At 33.8% G+C, this 20,309-nt stretch overlaps 2 protein-coding genes across 2 annotated transcripts; one reads left to right on the top strand and one right to left on the bottom strand.

Moving 5' to 3' along the window:
• Positions 1 to 232: 232 nt before the first annotated feature.
• On the top strand, positions 233 to 1,444 carry LOC148764030 (uncharacterized). Its single transcript, XM_088803525.1, has one exon. The coding sequence runs from the start codon at positions 233 to 235 to the stop codon at positions 1,442 to 1,444; it is 1,212 nt and encodes a 403-aa protein (XP_088659651.1).
• Positions 1,445 to 8,991: 7,547 nt separating this feature from the next.
• On the bottom strand, positions 8,992 to 11,699 carry LOC18608669 (uncharacterized). Its single transcript, XM_007043476.3, has 6 exons — positions 11,460 to 11,699; positions 11,129 to 11,349; positions 10,684 to 10,903; positions 10,047 to 10,132; positions 9,618 to 9,709; positions 8,992 to 9,411 (listed from the first exon to the last, which is right to left on the bottom strand). Exons 1-6 carry the CDS (start codon positions 11,547 to 11,549, stop codon positions 9,170 to 9,172), a joined length of 951 nt encoding a protein of 316 aa, XP_007043538.1. The 5' UTR covers positions 11,550 to 11,699; the 3' UTR covers positions 8,992 to 9,169.
• Positions 11,700 to 20,309: the final 8,610 nt, after the last annotated feature.

Raw genomic sequence — 20,309 nt, 5'->3', positions numbered from 1 at the left:
TTAACTTCCATTGTTTATTTTTTTATGGCTTTCCCTCTTATACTATGTAGAACACTTACTTAATGGTATGAGTGAGTGGCTTTTGTGTGGTTTTCTACAATTCTTTTCTAATTCACATGTGTTTTGCTTTCATTCTTGAGTCATAAATTCTTTGATTTTCTTTCACATAGTATCAGAGCTCTAAAGATCTTAAGGGACCTTTTCTGTGATATTACTAAAAACATAAATTGTTATGGCTTCAGGAAGTTTCAGTGCAGCAGCACCTTCAATTTTCACAGGTGACAACTACGCCATATGGGCTGTGAAAATAAAGGCATATCTTCGTGCCTTTGATTTATGGGAGCTTGTGGAAGTGGGAGGTGACACTCCAGTTATGAGACATGTGAACCCAACAATTGCTAAGATTAAACAACACAATGAAGAGGTTGCAAAGAAATATAAAGCACTCTCTTGCATTCACTCTGCAATGTCTGATTCAATCTTCACCAGAATCATGACTTGCAAAAATCCAAAGGAGGCTTGGGATCGTTTGAAAGAAGAGTTCCATGGTAGTGGGAGAACTCGACAAATGCAGGCTTTAAATCTGCACAAAGAGTTCGAAATTCTAAGAATGAAAGATTATGAAAGCATCATGGAGTATTCTGACAAAATCATGAAGTTGGTTAACCAGCTAAGGCTACTTGGAGAAGACATGACTGATAGAAGGATAGTTAACAAGGTTCTTGTGAGCCTTCTAGAGAAAATTGAAGCCAAGATTTCTTCTCTTGAAGACTCTAAGGATTTGTCACAACTTACTATAACCAAGCTGGTAAATGCCCTACAGGCTCAAGAGGAAAAAAAGGCAATAAGACATGAAGATAATGTAGAGAGGGCCTTTATGGCCAGAAACAAAGACAAGAACTCCAACAGCAAGAAACAATACCAGGAGAAGAGGAATCGGGATAGAAAACCTAGTGATGGAAAGCAAGGGAAACAAAAGGGTACTTTTCCACCTTGCTCATACTACAAAAAGAAGAACCATTCTGAAAGGTTCTGCTGGTTTTGTCCAAACGTGAAGTGTAGGTCGTGTAATCAGATGAGGCACGCTGAGAAAGTCTGCAAAGCAAAATGGAACAAGTCAGAAGAAAAAGCTGCTGTTGTTGAAGAAAAAGAGATTGAAGAAGTTTTATTCATGGCTAGGAATCCTGGCATTCAAAAGAAAAGGGATACCTGGCTGATTGATAGTGGCTGCTTAAATCATGTCACTAGGAGTGATAAAACCTTCCTTACCTTAAACAGAAACTTCAAGACTCAAATGGAGATTGGAAATGGAACATACTCGAAGATTTTTGGAATAGGAAAGGTAGGAGTTGATACACCAACAGGTATGAAAACAATCTCTAATGTTTTCTTTTCACCAGATGTAAGTCATAATCTACTTAGTGTTGGCCAGTTATTAGAATAAGACTATTCCATATGGTTCAAAGACATATCTTACAAAATATTTGATCCAATAGGGAAAGAAATCTTAATCGTGGGTATGAGAAACAAATGTTTCCCTATGAACTTCAAAAAAATGGATCATAAAGCATATCAATGCTTAGTTTCTGACAATAAACTCTGGCACAAGAGACTTGGCCATGTGAACTATGGTTCACTCAAGCAGATGTACTCAACCAATCTTGTTGATGGTCTTCCAAGGGTTAATCAACCAGATAAAATATGTGAAGCTTGTCAATTGGGAAAGCAAAGCAGAACTCTTTTTTCAAAAATCAGCAACTCAAAAACTAGCAATAAACTGCAGCTAGTTCATTCCGATGTGGGAGGTCCAATGAAGGTAGCTTCACTTAATGGCAATTTGTATTACCTATTTTTTATTGATGACTTCACTTTGTATAAGTGGATCTTTTTTCTTAAAAGGAAATCTGAGGTCTATGGTAAATTTGTCAAATTCAACGCTTTACTGGAGAAGGAATCTGGTTGCTCTTTAAAAGTTCTTAGAACTGATAATGGAGCAGAGTTTACATCAAATGAGTTTGAAGATTTCTTAGCCTGAAATGCAGTGAAACATCAACTAACCATAACATATAGCCCCTAACAAAATGGAGTTTGTGAAAGAAAAAACAGAACTCTTATTGAAATGGCCAGATGCTTGCTGTATGAAAAAGGTTTGCCAAAAAGTTTTTGGGCAGAGGCAACTGATGCTGCAGTGTATTTACTTAATATCTTGCCTACAAAAGCATTGACATCTCAAAGCCCCTATAAAGCCTGGCATGGGTTGAAGCCTTCTGTTGTCGGTTTGAAAGTATTTGGATTTGTGTGTTATGCCAAGATACCCAATGAGAAGAGAAGCAAACTTGACCCAAAATCACATATTGCAATTCACTTAAGATTCAGTGAAGTGTCTAAAAGATACTGGTTGTACAATATTGAGACCAAGAAAATTTTTGTTAGTCGAGACGTTAGATTTGATGAAAGACTCAAGTGGAGTTGGGACAAAAGTGATGTTGAGCAATCATGGAATCTTAATCTGGTTGATGATGTTCTTTCAAGTGAAAAAGAACAAACAGAAGACTTGTAAGACGTGGAAAATGAAAGCTTAGCTGTAAGAGGTACAAGAACCCCGCAAGAGATTTATGAACATTGCAACACAGCCATTGTTGAGCCAAACACATATCATGAAGCAGCAAAAGATGAAAAATAGGTGCAAGCCATGAATGTGGAAATGGAAATGATCAAGAAAAATAAGACATGGGTTTTGGTGGCCCGGTCAGAAGCTCAAAATGTTATTGGTGTAAAGTGGATTTATAAAACCAAACTAAATTCGGATGGCTTAGTAAATAAATATAAGGCAAGGCTTGTGGTGAAAGGATATTCCCAAGTGTATGGAATCAATTATCTGGAGACCTTTGCTCCGGTTGCTCGGCACGACACCATACGATTGTTAGTTGCCTTGGCTGTTAAAGAGAATTAGGGCATATGGCATCTCGACTTGAAGTCTGCCTTTCTCAATGGAACACTTTCAGAAGTGATATATACTGAACAACCAGAAGGGTTCGTTGAAGCAGGAGCAGAAAGCAAGGTTTGTAAACTTATTAAGGCTTTATATGGCCTTAAGCAGGCTCTTCGGGCTTGGTATGAATGCATAGACAGTTTTTTTATTGCACAAGGATTTTCCAAGAGCATGAATGAACCCACTTTATATGTTAGAAGTTCAAATTCAATTGTGCAATTGATTATATCACTTTATGTGGGTGATTTGCTTATTACAGGGTCGGATAATGCTCAACTCAACAAGTTCAAGAAACAGATGATGGTTGAGTTTGAAATGTCTGACCTTGGTAAAATGACATTTTCTTTGCTTAGAATTTATACAAGGACCAAACTACATTTTCATTCATCAAAGCAAGTACTCAAGGGAGCTACTTAAAAGGTTTCACATGAAAGATTGTAAACCGGTGACCACTCCTTTAGCATTAGGAGTTAAACTATGTAAGGTGGATGGAGCTTCCAAAGCCTGTTGCACAACTTATAGGAGCTTGGTTGGCTGTTTATTGTACCTCACTGCTTCAAGACCGAACATCATGTTTGGCACTAGTGTTTTGTCCAGATTTATGCAAGCTCCATCAACCATACACTACTCTGCAACCAAGTGTATGCTAAGGTACTTGAAAGGAACAACAAACTTTGGACTTAAGTTTTGCAGAAATGAAAGCTATGATTTACTTGGACATTGTGATAGTGATTGGGCAGGCAATTTAGAGGACTCTCGAAGTACAAGTGGTTTTTGTGTTTCGTTTGGAAGTGCAGTGTTCTCTTAGAGCTCAAAAGAGCAGGAGGTAGTGGCCCAATCCTCTGCTGAGGTCGAATATATATCAGCTGCATCTGCTACAAATCAAATTTTATGGTTGAGGAAAATCCTTGAAGACTTGGGTTTCAATCAACTAGGAGCCACTACACTGTTAGTTGACAACCAGTCAGCTATAACAATGGCTAAAAACCCCGTTCACCATGGAAGAACAAAGCATATACGGGTGAAATACCATGCTATACGTGAAGCTGTCAAAAATGGAGATATATTTCTCAAGCATTGCAAGACTAATGATCAACTAGCAGATGTTCTCACCAAAAGCTTGGGAAAAAACAAATTCGAGCTGTTTCGAGAAAGATTGGGAGTTCTTCAAGTTAAGCCTCAATGAGGTGTGTTGAAGAATGATGCTTAACGTGAAGAACCAAAGAGCTTTGCTGCAAGTCGAGCCTGAGAACATGCAAAATGAAGAAGACCATTTTCTGCCTTGGCCACGTGATTCTATCAATTTATGTAATTACTATTTTAATATTGTAATGTGTCAGTTTTATGCAGTTTTTGCAATTTGTGTCTTGTTCCTTAGTAGGGTAGTTTCTAATGGCCGTGTAGGCCACTAAGCATTAGGCTTGAAAGTGTCAGTTAACTTCCACTGTTTATTTTTTTATGGCTTTCCCTCTTATACAATGTAGAACACTTACTTAATGGTATGAGTGAGTGGCTTTTATGTGGTTTTCTACAATTCTTCTCCAATTCACGTGTGTTTTGCTTTCATTCTTGAGTTCATAAATTCTTTGATTTTCTTTCACACATCCGTCCTACTCAAAGATCTTTTCATGAATTTTGCTAATCTCGCCTTTCATCTGTCCCCTGCGGACCATCTTTATCTTTAGATGAATCTCCATCTCGGACCCTGAGCTCGTAGGCCTCATCCCCCTTAACATTTTTCATTGTAATCTCCCCGTGCCGTTTTGCACTCTCGAGTTTCACCTCCATCACCTAAGCCTTGAGTGCATGACTCACTAAACATTGGGTCTTCTATAATAAAATTAATGAATTGTTGTTATATCAGATGAGATAAAAGTACTAGAACAAAATCGGTAGATGAATAATATTTTTCAATACTTTACCACTTTATGTTCTGAGGTCTCCATGCCTAACCCAACAGCAAGAACACATGGGGCGTTTATGGCAAATAATTTAGGTCCAATTTGCTATCCTCATGCCTGGTTCATCCCTTTGGACATGTCTCTATCAAATAGCAATTAATGTTCTCTCTTTTCTCCATCTCGCGATTCCTTGAATTCAAATTAGTGGCTGGCTCAAAGAAATACTAATAATATCAGAAAAAAATTAAAATTGAGTGTTCTTCTGTCCAACGGCACCACCGCACCAGCTTGCTGGTTCAGAGCCGGAGTGGTAATAAAGGCTCGTATAACTTGCAAATTGTCAAGCAAAAAAGAAACAATTTTAGAACTGCTTGCAAAGATGGAACATATCCATTATTCCTACCATCATTGGGCGCTGAAATATATGTAGATAAATAAAAACAACTCAATGGGGAATGCATGCAATCAAGAAGAAACACAGAGGAGTCCCAAATTCAACACTTGGCAGGCATTCGAGCCCCCTGAGTGGCTATTGAAGTTGACGACTGCTAACTAATTAATCCAAGTGCCATCCAGCCAATCTGTACACGCCCACCTTGACTTTAAGGAGCCGAAGAGCCACAGGCCCATGTGTAGTGCAGGTGATGTTGGTTGGCTGTTGCACTCTCAAAGTCTTTGGTTTTCATTTTTTTTCTCTTATAATTTATAACACTTGGTTAATTGTTGCACTTTAAGGAGCAAGGCTGATGTTATGTGTCTGGATAAGTTGTGGATAAAGGGTTTTCCCATTTTTCTCGTCTAATCTCAAAGTGGAAAACATGTTGATTGCACTCAAGAAAAGAAGGGAGCTCTGTTAATTCATTGGAATTTGGTTTAAACCCACTGGGAGATGCATGTGACATGCATTTGTTGTATTGTTATTTATTTAGTAATCAGATATGAGTTTAACGTAATCCAGATATTTAGTTTGGGTTATGTCAATTATTATCTAATGCTATGGGAATGACCCATTAGTGCACTATCAAAATAAGGCTAAGATCAACAATGGCCGGAGTTCACAGCAGACTGGACTACCGTCTCTTTTTCATTTTTTTTTTAAAGAAATTAATTCAGCATTCAAACACTTAATTCAATAATTAATGCATAATTTTTTATTTAAAAAGTAAAATTCTAATCTTTCTTCTTCTCATTAAAAAAAAAAACTTAATCCCAATTGTTAGAAAATTTGAAATTTAATCGACAAAACACCTACTGAACAATAAAACTATTTGGTAAGATTGCTTGCCATATATAATTTTGAAGTTAAAAGGAAAAATTAACGCTTTTTTTTCTTCTTTTCTCGTAAGGGAAAATTGAAGTTTTCGCTAATTCAAAAGATAACCTCAATCTCACCCACCTACCACCTGCATGTTATTTAGACGAAAAGGAAATTTTGTGAGGAACAAAACTATGTAGATGCATGTGGGTCCTAATTTCAATTTCAAGTTCGTGTACAATCATGGGGCGGAGCGTCCCTTTACAACAGGTCATCTCAAAAATTTTAAAAATTTTTAAAAAATATATATATATTTTTTAATGAACCTTAAAATAATTTTTTATTAAATTATTAATGCAATCTATTAGAAATATTTTTTAATAGGTCCCTAAAATAATTTTTATTAAATTATTAATATAAATAAAAAATAATAAATGACCCTATAAATATATTTAACTTTACCTTAACTTTCAAATTTCTCTCTTTTAAGTTTCTTTGCACCTCTTTCCATCTCTTTCTTTTTCTCTTTCTCTTCTCTCTTATCCTTTCATTGTGAAATTACAAAAATATAAAGTTTTTTTATCTGTCTTTTTCTTTTCTATTTATATTATTATTATTTGTTTATTTTTTTCAATTCTATTCTATTTGATCTTATATTTTAAGTTTTTATAGATTTTTTTCTTCAAATTTTTACGAATCATCTATTATATTCTTCTTTTTTCTTTTTTATCATATAGTTCTATTTTCTACTTATCATGTTTTTTCATTTTTTTTGTTATATGTTCTCAATGATTTTAGTCTTTAAAAATTAAAAAATTATTATGTAATTCTCAAATATGCATTGTAGCGTTGCATTATTAATTGTTACTTAAATTTAGCATTGCATTATTGATTGTTGCTTAAAATTTCACCAATATATCATTTTTTTTTATTAATCTTGATTATATAAGATATTCTTTTATGTGCTTTGTGTTTTATATTTAATTGAAAAGAAATTATCTTTGAATATTTAGTCTTTAAATAATATTGATTATATAAAAAAAATTATTAATCTTATATATGGTATTTAATTATTTATATTTTATACATTATTCTTCTTTATTTTTGACTTCCCTAATAAAAATTAGCTAACTCCGCCTCTCTATACAATTAAGTAGATACATGTGGGTCCACCGGAGTTATTACGAGCAGTCTACACATTTCTTATGTCAACATCAATATATATATGAAAATGTATCTGATCTTAATGTAAACTTTAAAGTTAGAACGTCAAAAACAATTTAAAATCGACATATCAAATGATAAACTTCGTCTTATCTTGACAATTTCTTTCAGATGGACTGCCTTGAATCAAAATTTTAATATGAAAGCATATATTATGTAGGAGGATTATGAGCAGCGCATGCCTCAACTTGGAATTGGTGAGTCCAGTGCAGCCCACGGATTGAAGTGGATTACCAGTAAAAACAATCCCAATTGAGACGAAAGGTATATTAGTATTTAGTATCAACCATTCTATTTAATCCACTTCAATCATGCCTAGAAGCTGGAATTAAAAGTGATTAAAGAAGAGCAAGGAACATGTCATTGAAGCTAATTATGTGCAGTTGGTAAGCCAATTAACGTGCCCTGATGGAAACAAAAGCTATAATCCGCCTGTCATCCAGCTGGTGTTTTTACTTGCCTTGAAGAGTTTCACACGCTCAGCATTGCCTATGGACTTTGATTTGTGTATGAGACAAGGACACAGAGTTCATCCCAACATTGCAATCCACCCTAGTCTAACCTTCAAGTCAAGTCATCTAAAATGTTATGGACAAGCATGTAAAAGGAAAACCTTTAATTCCAATTATGCGTTGGCACTTATTGTTTCTCAAAATTCTCAAGAGGTTGCTCTCTAATCTTGTCTAACATTCAATTCAAGATCAAGTCATCAAGACTACTGAAGTGAATTTTTGCAAAAAAAAAAAAAAATGATAAGATTACTGTTTTATTCAAAAAATTTCAGAAATTGTACTTTACATTCTCGATACATCAAATTTTTATTTGATTCCAGATTTTTTCCTCTCTTATTTTTAGGTACGAAATTTGCAAGTAGAAAGTAATTTTAATTTAATTTAGCTTTCATAGCTGAAAATGTAATACTAGAACCCCATGATCCTAACTTCAGTTGGTAACTTGGTACGCATAAGTAGTAGGCCAAGTGGTGAAAAAAGTATTTTAGATGGTTAAGGAATGGCAAGAAGCAGGAAGTCAATAACAGTAACAGAGTGATGATGCAATTAGAGCGAGATAGTTGTCTTAACCCATAAAAACGAAGTTGTAGACTATAGCTGTAAGCTGCGGCTGATTAAACTGGTGGCATTTGATCAAAAAACTTTGGACCCCACATGGCTACTTTTCCTGACCAGTGAGGAATTCCCACTACTTCCTCTGCCCGTCCTAACATGCAAGTATCAAAATTATATAAAAGAGTCCAAAAGTCTCAAGTCAACATTTTTCTCTCTCTTGCTTTCCAAGATGCAAAAGGCTCCATCTTGCATTATATATATGTTTTAGGAACCGAAGAATCATAATTGGAAGGGCAATTGTGATTATAGTGGGGGGCATTTTCCTCATCTCCATTGGCTTTTTTGTGTTCAAGAGAACGTATCATACAATCCAAAAACAGAAAAGTTTGAAAAGTTTAAGACTCTTCTGTACCTCTCAGACCTTACCCATATTACTTTACAATAAAGCCTACAAACTGGCTTAAACAGCTGCAAAAATAAGGGTAGGCTCAACTTATATACTCTCTGCTGAAATCCTGGAAAGGCTGACCTGAGAATGGACCGTTAAAAGGGTTTTGATAACAAGTGTCAACCACATTCCTTGTTAAGCACAGGGCCCTATTAGTCCAAGCACAAAACCAAAATCCTTAAAAACCAGAAAGAGGTTTTTTTTTTTTTTTTTTGATAACTAGTGATCAGTCACTTCCGTTCCGTGGGGTTCTCGGAGACAAAACAGTGCAAGTAATTGTGTCTAGCCACGTCGAATCCCCGTGAAGTAGTTGAAGTCATGGTGCTGGACCCTTAGTTGCTTTAGCCACGAATCTGCCACGCTTAAAAGCGACATGACCCTTTCTTGGTCCCGTCCACAATTGCCCGACACCCACACATTTCCTTGCATCTTGTAAGTGGCCAAGCCGAATGGTGGAAGAGAGATGCCCTCTCCTTCCTTTCGCTTCCTTTCGGCACTCTCAATGTCATCATCAGGGTCCATATCTGCACGGAGAATAAACATCAGTAAAACAAACATATTTATATATATATATATATATATATATATATATAAAACTTTTTACACATAAATAGCTTTCTAACATTCTTTTTCTTTTTCTTTTTTTTCTGAAAATGTCTTTTTTCTTTAATTTAACTAATAACAAAGAAATGGATTTTAACAATAGCTGCAAGAAATTGACTGAGAGTACCTTGGAAAGAAGACGAGAGAGTGTGGTAAGTTAGGAAGCATGTGGACAAGTCCTTTATCGTCCTTCCCATGGGAATGTGATATATTGGGTACCTGATATTATCGACATCAAATAATCTTTTGTCAACAATCGGAAACTATTTTTGATAATAAGTTGAACACAAAAACAATCACTGGACTAGATAGTCAAAATGGTATCAACTATATATGTGCAAAAATAGTCAAGATAAGAGGCAGATTCTATCAAATTTGCTCTAATTTTGCATAAAATTTTGATCCTTGCGGTAATTTAACAAAAGCACAACTAGTGCTTTCTCACTCTCCTTTTTATTTTTATATTTTTTGTCCTTTTCACTCTTTTATCTGATTATGAATTGCTTGTCGTGTGTGCATTCGTCTGTGAAACAGAGGAAGAGAGATAGAAAGAGACCAAGCAACAGCCATCCAACTAGCGGGAGAAAGATCTACGCTCCTCAATGACATCAAACCAGGGTATCTTCGAGATAGTCCATTAATCTGTAAAGAGAGAGAGAGAGAGAGTACAACAACGCGTCAATGGAATCTACATCCTTGAAGAAATAAAATCTAGCCTAAAATAAATGGTCACAATTATCCCTAATTTTAAAACCACAAAAGCTGAAAGGGTATCATCACTTATTCTTCTTTTGATCAACAGTAAAAGTTCAAAGACGATTTCAGATGGAAAAAGCAACAACTAATGCTCATGAAGGATGATAAATTGATAACACCCTTGTAGAATCTTAAAAGTTTTAGACCAAACAACAAGAGACAAAGTCAGAGAGAGAGGGAGATCATGGACAAAAAAAATATGCAGAGAAATAAAAGCAAGGAATTTCATATTCAAAGGTCAAAAGTTGCATTTTATCTTTAAAAGATGCTTATATTCTGACAAATCCATAGCTGTTTTTTCTTAGTCTAATCCGTTCCCTTGGTTTATCAATCTTACACTGAGGAAAAAGCCTGACGGCAGATAAAATGAAAATCAAAGTGAAGAAAAGATACAAGTCGGGTTAAAAACAAACAGAACGAGGAGGAAGAAAAAGTACCTTATCCATGAGTGGAACTCTTCCATAAGGAGTTGATCTCTCGAAATACTGAAAGTAAAGGTCACCCAACCTGTTATTCACATTCCGAAGGCTGTCATGCTCCGACCCTCCATCCTCCGATGAGCATCCATCCCATCTACAAAACTTGTCACTCTCGCCCTCATCACTGCATGAATCACTAAACGAATCCCTCTCACCATCACCTGATTCTGACTCTTCCCTGTAAAATTTCAAGCCCAAAATTTATCACATTGCTTGAAATGAATTATTTACAAATCCCAGAATTATATCATTGCTCAACCTAAACTGCATAATCTCGATCACGGTGTTAAACAACTCGATTGCATACTTCTAGAGGGACGCAACTTGAAAGATTCAATGTTTGCCATGAATTTCATGTGATAAACTAAACTTCAACGGCAGAAAAAACTAAAAAGGAATTTACCTCAAGTCGTTGACTGAAGAATTGCTGGTAAAGATTTGAATGGCAGAGAGATAAGGAACATAGTACTGGACTAAGGTTTCGCTATTGTTCAAAACAATAGGAACTCCGGCCCCATACGCACTCCACTCATCATAACAATTCCAAAGATCAACTAATGTGAAATATTCAACCTTTTCTCTCTCACAAGGGTGCCATAAACGATTAAGGTTCCTAATTTCACTCTGCAATATAAACAAAAGCAATAATCACAGATGAAAACATAATCAAGAAAACGACAATTTTTTCTTTTTTACTGTCTGTTTACATTAAAAAAGAAACAAAGATTTCTAACCTTGGGACGGAATTGAGATTTGACTGTTGGTGTTGTGCAATGGAGAAAGCAATCAAGGTTTGATTGCGTTGACCCTGTGTCAAAAATCATGATTCCAAACGAGAGAGAGAGAGAGAGAGAGAGAGAGATTGGTTTCTCTCTACCTCAACCCTGATAACAGAGGAGAAGAAACAGAGAGGAGAATGAAAAGGAGATGGGGAGAGACACAGAGAGGAAGAGAGAGATTGTCGCGATTTGGTTAGATAATGCAAATTTGCGTCTGAAGAGAAATTCTAAATTTTGACGTTTGGACAGCTAAATTTAAGGAAACAAAAAAGGAGAGGAGAAAATAAAATAATATCTCTCTATTCAACCAAGTCTTTGTTGGTAGTTGACAATGTTGTCTGATTCAACTCTTTTCCGGTCACCGGTGGATTTGGACTTACAGTTTCTCAGCCAAAACTAAGAATGGAAAACAACAAGCGAAAAAACAAAAGGAACTCCAGTTTTTTTTTTTTTTGTTTTATTTCTTTTATACTTAAAGAAAACTCAAGCCTACTCTGCTTTGATCAACAATGAAGAAACAATTTAGCTCTAATCTTCGCAAAAAGTCACGACCATTCAACGTTTAATTCTTCAAGTTAAATCCAAAAACCCACTACGCAAAACCCGCCAAATCAAGTCGAGAACACCCTAATTTCACGCCAACTTAAAACGAAAAACAAAGGGAAGTCCGAGAAAACAAGAGAAAATAAGGGAAAGTTTTTATGACAGAAGCCGGCAAAATTTTTAAGTTTTCTTTGGTTTCAACAGAAACCCTTGATTTCTGGGTAAAAGATTTGATGGTTTTGGGTCTTTTCGCTGGGATCGAGAGGATTTTTCTATCTGAAGTTGAAAAGAGGAATCAACTTTTCCAGGAAAGAAAAGCAGAGCAAAAACAAAACAAAGAGTGATGAGAAAAATAGAGGGGAGGGGAGAGACAATTACCAAATTTATCCACTTGGAACAGAACTTTTGGTTTCTAGAAGGAACTAACAAAAAAAGAGAAAAATTAGATACCGGAGGCAATAATAATTAGGGCATCTGATTTTCAGATTTATGATGATTTATACGGACTCATCTGTCTCCCTCAATCTTAGCTCTCGAAAAAATTTGTGTGAAAATTTTCCTTTAGTTTTTTAGGGTTTCCTAATCAGTGCACTAAGCCATTCTTAAAGATTTTTATACTAAATAATGTCTTTTCTTACTTATATTTTAATATGAGAATATTATTATAAATAGTATTTTCATTAATTTTTTAAAAATGGTTTAAATCACTTATTAAAAAAATCTTTTTTAATTTTTGATTTTTTTTTTTCAATGAGTCTTAGTCTTTGGCTATCATGACAAGAGGAATTGAACCTTGGCAAAAATCATTGAGATTGAAACTCTGTTACAATCTTTGACAAAAAAGAAAAGAGAATTTGAGATTTTTTTTCACTATTCACACTTTTATTTCATTTGATATTTGCATCCACTCCTTAATCTTATTTTTTTTAAAAAAATCTAAAAATATATCTTATCATATCTTTTACTAGTAATTATTTTGTCAGTGATAATTAAGTGTTAATTAATTAATTAACCAACACATTCAACCCTTAACGCTTAAATGTGACATTCAATTAGAAAAAAATCTACAATTTCCATGCCTCATTAATGGCACTTTTAAAACTTCCTGCTGATTTTTAGTGATTTTGCTAACTTCTTTTCAAGGCTCTCATAAATAACAGCATTGAGGTCATCATGTCAGTAAGTTTTATGTTTAATGCTACATTGAATAAAACAAGTATTATCTCAACTATTTTTCCCCAAATTTAAAATTTTTCTGGTACAAATTGTGTCTTGGATTTTGTATTATTGAATACGTTATTTTCATTAAATTAAAAAACAAAAAATATATTAATAAATTTTATTAAAATTATTATTTTTTACCGGATGAAATAAATATATCTCATAGTTGATTCTTTCTTTAAAATGATATGGATACCATACCACTGATTTGTTTTCTCGTTACTTGCTAGGATAGAAGAAAGGGGAAGCTTTTATCTATGAGCATTCGGCAAAACGCGTTAGCGTATTAGTAAAAGTAGCGTTAAAATATACATGGAAGACTGCGTGAGATATTTGAAAAGTGAAAACCCAAACCGTAGAAATATTCCATGATTTATCAGCTAAGCTACGCAATAGAAGGAATGGACACGTGGATTACCATTACGGCATGCCCACATGATAGCGAAAGGAGGAGCAAAATTTCATGTGTTTTGATGCGTAAAATTACGTTTTTGGGGCCCACTTTGACTGCTCTTATTTCTTTTAGCTTGCTTGTTGCCGTGGATTGTAGACACGTTATTTTTTTTATATATAAAATACTCTAACTCTTTAATAATTAATTAACGGCTGAATTTATATGTTTAATGAAAAAAAAATTAATAGATTTATTTAAAATTTTGATTAAAACTTAAGAGATAAGAGTATTTTTTTTGTTTTTGTCAGTTTTCTACCATAAGATAGAAATGAAATACATTAGATTCTGTGATTAAATAGGAATTTCTTATTTATTTATATAATTTAAAATTATATATAAAAACATATTAAAAATTAAAAATACTATTTAAAAATTTAGGAGGAGGTTTTATCTTTTATTTTTATAAGAAATAAAATATTAAGGGTCTGGGTCTTTTGTCTGGCAGTGTCATGTGGTCTGGCCCTCGCATCAATCCGAAATTTTTTTGTTTGTCAAGGAAATGAGGTCTATGATATTTTCTTCTGTCCACCCTACACATCAGTATTAGTTCAGTAGCTAATATAAAATTGAAAATGTGGAACACATGATTATTTCTCTATAAGAACTGAGAAGGACAGCAATCTATTTGGTACCATCTTAAGTCAGATTTTTCGACGACTATTTTGTTTTTCAAGGAACTACGGATATGTTTAAATTCAATTAATTTATATAATAATACTATATTAATAAAAAAAAGTCTTGCATCATTATCCATTCAGCTCCTTTTACTCTACTAGAATTCCTAGCACCCACTACTTGGGTGAAAAGAGGGAGGAAATAAGATAAGAAAGCAATTTTTGCTTTCTCAATATTAAGTGAAAAGTTAATTTTTTTTAAGGTGGTTGGTAATAGATTAATAAATTTATAAATCACGAGTTCACGTTTTAAATTAAAAAAATAAATTTGATAAATGGTGAAAGATTTATATTTATATACCCAAAATCTATTATATCTATTTCTTAAAGATATAAAATCCATAACATTTAACCTTACCTAATTATGCTTTGAAAATAAATATTAAATAAATTTATAAATTACGAACTCACGTTTTCAATTCAAATATATATTTAATAGGTGGTGAAAGACTTATATTTATATACGTAAGATTCATTTCATGTCTTACTGATATGGGATCCATAACACATATTGCCATAGTTCCTAAGAGATACAAAAATTTTTACAAAATTTTTATTAAATTTCTCACATTTCTTGACCTTCTCACACCTCTCTCTCTCTCTCTCTCTCTAGGTAATACTTACTACAATGTGACAAAAAATTATTTAAAATTGCAAAAGGAAAACTGAGGGCCTGCCCAACTTAGTTTTAAAAATATACTTGTCATTTTATTTTTTTTCTCTTATTAGCTAAAAATTTTAAAATTAAAAAAAATTGTATTATTCAGTATTTTGAAAAATTAAGATTTAATTTTATTAAACATTATATTTTAATCTCAATATGTGAAAGTTTAGGTATTCAATTTGAATAAGAAATTAAAAAACATTGAAAAATATTTTCTAGAACTGAATTTTATTGTGGAATTGCACACAAAATTTAAGAAATGCGTTGTCTTTAAACAATCAAATTTGATAAAATTTGCATTTTTTTTTTGAAAGAGCAAAACAAGAGATTGCAAATTTCTGAAGCATAGTGTTTGTGTGGGAAAAGTTAAATTGGATGGATGGTCCAATGAAATAGAACAAATTATTGAATCGTTACTGAAATGATGATATACATTTTTCTTCAGTCTATCCAAAATAGTACACGACTAAATATTGCATTGCATTCGTCTCACCTACATCAAAGGCAAAAAACAAGCCTTGGTCCCCACCCCTTTCGATAGTACACCATTGTCGTCGAATTGCGACGGAAGTTAAAGTAAACAACAAGTTTACAAACTTGAAGCTTATCCACGGTTTTCGTCCTGTTGCACCTGTCATTACCACAAAGCCTTCGAGCGGCCACGTCTCACAACTTCACCTCCCAGCAAGATATTATTTATTATATTTTTTAATTTTTAATTTAAAAAAATGGACAATTTGAATCTGAATTAAATGTACTGTTAACATATTATTATTAAAGAAATAAATACTCTCCAATTCGGAGACACCCGCTTCGAAGGTTTTTTAATTTATTTTCTTCTTTTTATATATGTAATTTAGCTATTACAACATTTTCTATTGTTTTACTATTTTATCCTTTTTATAAAATAATAATACTATAAAAAATAATTGTTATTTCTTGTTTTTTTTTTCTTCTTTTAAGGTTACTAAAAATTCAAAAAAAAAAAGTGAAAAAAAATGATATTGAATTCAATATGAACAAACTATAATTAACACTATTTTATTCCATTAAGAGTAAAATATTTAATTTTTATTTATTCAATATTAATAATCATTTTATATGCAAATATCAAAAACACAACTTGCTTTTAATTCCAAAAGCAAAAATCAGGATAAAAAAAATAAAAGCCTTGCTCTTTGTTTTCTTCGTCTGCATATTTTTATTAAATTGCTTTTATGAGCATTTAAGTTACTAGTAATTGAATTTTTATGGTTACAAAATATGAAAACAACATGAGAAAGCCGCATCAAAAGTTTACGTGCCATAAGAATTGCTTAATTCTTTTATATATAGCTATTTATTTTTCACTAGAAACTAAAACAACATTTTTTTTAGCCAATTACTAATTTGTTAGCACATACTTTAATTGTGTTTTTAGTATTGTTTCCATACACTTTTTTTAATAATATTTTAAATGAATATTTTAACAATTAGAATTGAAAATTTAATTCAATTATCATCGACTAATCTGTACATGTATTAACAAAATTGATAAATGTGAAGATAGTTAACATTTTGCATATAGAGTCAGCAATGGGGCGATTTTTTTGCTCTTCCAAAACCCAGTCGAACTTTTTATTACTCAAACTGGAACCCTTCCTGTACTCATCTCAGAGTATCATTTTTAATACTTGACTTCGACCAAAAAAAAACCATATAACTTATATTTGACTCCACCCTAAATTTAGTTTAGTATAATTTTTATCAAAATATTTATATTTTAATTGTATATAAATATGTTATATAATAAAATTAAGTATTAATATAATACATATATATATACATATAAAATTAAATAAATAAATAAAAATATATTTTATACACATATTTTTCTTCCTTTTAAATCGTGTACATCACATCATGCATCACTATATCATATGAGCCACTGTTCGTTAAAAGTTATTATATTATCTCTACGAATTTATTAAAATTTCTGGATTCAAGACAAACGATACTTTATTCATTAAACTCTTCACGTTTTACACGGTTACTTGTATTGAGTGACTGAGTTCTTTTATCATTTCAATTTGTTTTATGTAGTAATCAAAAAGAAAAGTGTAATAGTTTAAAAATTTTAAATTATTTAAAAATTTAAATAATTTTTTATTTTTATTGTATTTAATTAAATATATATACTTTTATATTAGATCAAATAAAATTTTAAAATTAACGGTCGATTAACTATTATTAATGAAAACAAAAAGATGAAGTTTGTATAATTTTTAAGCAGTATTAGTTGCAGTGAGATGATTTTGGAGTGCCTGTATACCTATTTTGATCATTAGATGCAACTAATGTTTGGGCATTCTTTTTTTCTTTTAAATAATTGGATAAGAGGAGATTCGAATCCTACTCTCTAAACATGGGATCATACACCAATCAATGAGTCAAATGATTGGATAAGTGTGGCTCTATGCCCCCAAGTGTAAATTCTACATACTACTTAAATAGGAATAGTTTTTGTAATTTCACAAAAATGCAATATAAAATTTTGATTTTTAAAAAGGATGTTACTTGTTATTCTATGTCCACAGTGCATTTAGATGACACTAATGTAAAGAGTGAAAAATGTTAAATGATCATATTATCATATGAAATTAGTAGGGAAAATTTTTTTTTGGCCCTTTAAAATAAAGTATTTTTGAAAATAACCTTCCAGATAAATTTAACTGTTTTTAGCCACCAGAAGAGATTTTGAGACAAAAATGCCCTTAATGAGATATCTTCGGTGACGTGGACTCTCAAACATACGAAAAATTAGAAAATAAATATGCGAAGAATTTTCGAACATCTACTTTTGTGCAAAACATCCAATTTTTCCTCAAAAACTTATGCAAAACAAAATAATGGTTTTTTAGATATTTCGAACATGGCATTCAGATAATCGAACGAGGAATCAGTTGTAATGAATCGAAAACTTCAAGAATGATGTGAAAGCAGAAATCCCTGATACGATGGTGAATAAAAAGGAGAAAGATGTGAATCTGAAGCAGAAATGGTCGTGCTACAGCAGGCCATATGGTTTGTGTGACTGCAGGGTTTTAGAGTTTGTGAAACAAAATGGTGGGAATGTGTGACACGGCATGGTTGGAATGTGTGACATGGCATGGTGAGAATATGTGAAACTGGTGTGACACGGCAGGGTATAGAGTTTGTGACACGACAAGGTGGCAATGTGTAATACGCCATGGTGAGACTATGTGAGACGGGTGTGACACGGCAGGGTATAGAGTTTGTGACACGTCATGAAGGAAATCTGTGACATGGTAGGGTGATAATGTATGAGATGGCACAGTGAGAATATGTGAGACGAGTGTGACATGACAGCATTTAGAGTGTGTGACACGTCATGATCAGAACGTGTGACACGGCAGGGTCATAATGTGTGAAACGGCACAGTGATAATGTGTGACACGGCAAAGTTGAGAGTGTGTGACACTCCATGGAGGGAATCTGTGACACGGTAGGGTGACAATGTGTGAGACGACACGGTGAGAATATGTGAGACGAGTGTGACACGGCAGCTTTTAGAGTGTGTGACACTTCATGGTCAAAACGTGTGAGACGACAGTGTCATGATGTGTGAAACGACATAGTGATAATATGTGACACGGGTGTGACACAACAGGGTTTAAAGTGTGTGACACGCCATGGAGGAAATCTATGACACGACAGGGTGATAATGTGTGAGACAACACGGTGAGAATATGTGAGACGGGTGTGAGACAGCAGCTTTTAGAGTGTGTGACACGCCATGGTCAAAACGTGTGACATGGCAGGGTCATAATGTGTGAAAGGCACAGTGATAATGTGTGACACGGGTTGACACGGCAGGGTTTAAAGTGTGTGACACGCCATGGAGGGAATCTGTAACACTGCAAGGTGATAATGTGTGAGACGACACGGTGAAAATATGTGAGACGGGTGTGAGACAGCAGCTTTTACAGTGTGTGACACACCATGGTCAGACGTGTGACACGGCACGGCTTGAACATGTGACATGCCATGGGTTTAATATGTGACACGTCATGGTGTGAAGAAAAGTGGGCAAATGACGAGGAAGGCGTTGGGCCTTCCACTAAACAAATGAAATGAATATAAAAGGCCATTTCGTTTTAATTAAATACTTTTCTGAAATCGCAAACGTTTGTGTGAAGGAAGTAAGAGAGTTTCGTTCATTCCTCATTCTGAAAGGTAGCAGAGAGTTCGACTTTGTTCTTGCAAACTTAACTACATCACAGCAACAATGTCGGTTATCAGTGAAGAGGTTGGTCACTATAAAATTAGTCTTCCTTGTGTTCGTTGATATTTTATTGGGTTGGTTTGCTTAAACTTTTAAATTTTTGTTGGTTTGCTGAGTTGTTTGGTGTTTTTTTTTTTTTTTTGCAATTGTTATGCTTTGCTTAAACTGTTTTCTTCTTGGTTTTATGGTCGTACCAAAATGTTGAAGGGGGTCCACGTCTGCATATGGCGTGTTGTGGGTTAACTGGTTTTTTGAGTTTTTAGTATGTCACGACTATTCATGGCATGTTGTGGGTTAATTGGTTTTTTGGATTTTTAGAGTGTCACAGCTGTTCCTAGCGTGTTGTGGGTTAACTAGATTTTTTGATTTTTGGCGTGTCACGACTGTTCCTGGCGTGTTGTGGGTTAATTGGTTTTTTGGGTTTTTGGTGTGTCACGGCTGTTCCTAGCGTGTTGTGGGTTAACTGGTTTATTGAGTTTTTAGCGTGTCATAGCTGTTGGTGTAAGGAGTCAGTAATTACAATGATAGGCGTGTCGCGACACTGATGCATGGCGTGTCACTACATTTGACTTGATATGCATGGCGTGTTACAACATTTATTTCTTTCTTCAGTATACCTTGGTTCCACATTATGGGTTAACTGACTCGTGAATGTGTGCCATGTTTTGCAGGTACAGTCCAATCAGTATTAGGATCTTGATAGTTTGCTTCTTGTGCCGAGGGAGAAGTGGGCGTTCAATGTCGCTATCAACACCTACTGTAAGTAATCGCAGCTGTATTACATCAACAAGACTCTCCAAGAGAAAAGGAGTACTATGCAGTGAAGCATGCATGTTTCGGAATGCTACTGGACGTATATCCACAAGGCTACTTCAGTACTAGTCTCTTGCATAACATCATGATTTGTCGAATCAATGAGACAACAAAACACTTGTTAGTTAAAATTTCACTACGCAAGTATACG

This window comes from Theobroma cacao, chromosome 2 (assembly GCF_053813885.1).
Source record: "Theobroma cacao isolate CCN51 chromosome 2, ASM5381388v1, whole genome shotgun sequence".
Lineage (NCBI taxonomy): Eukaryota > Viridiplantae > Streptophyta > Magnoliopsida > Malvales > Malvaceae > Theobroma > Theobroma cacao.
The sequence above is the reverse complement of the archived record's forward strand: the minus strand, read 5'-3'. Positions and strand labels throughout refer to the sequence as shown.

Bases quoted from the DNA above. Each gene is read 5' to 3' on its own strand.
- LOC148764030 (XM_088803525.1), top strand. From the start codon at position 233: ATGGCTTCAGGAAGTTTCAGTGCAGCAGCACCTTCAATTTTCACAGGT.
- LOC18608669 (XM_007043476.3), bottom strand. From the start codon at position 11,549: ATGATTTTTGACACAGGGTCAACGCAATCAAACCTTGATTGCTTTCTC. The intron at 11,350-11,459 runs GTTAGAAATCTT...TTTATATTGCAG, and splicing joins AATCTCAATTCCGTCCCAAG to AGTGAAATTAGGAACCTTAA. The intron at 9,412-9,617 runs GTACTCTCAGTC...TTCTCCGTGCAG, and splicing joins TCTCTCGTCTTCTTTCCAAG to ATATGGACCCTGATGATGAC.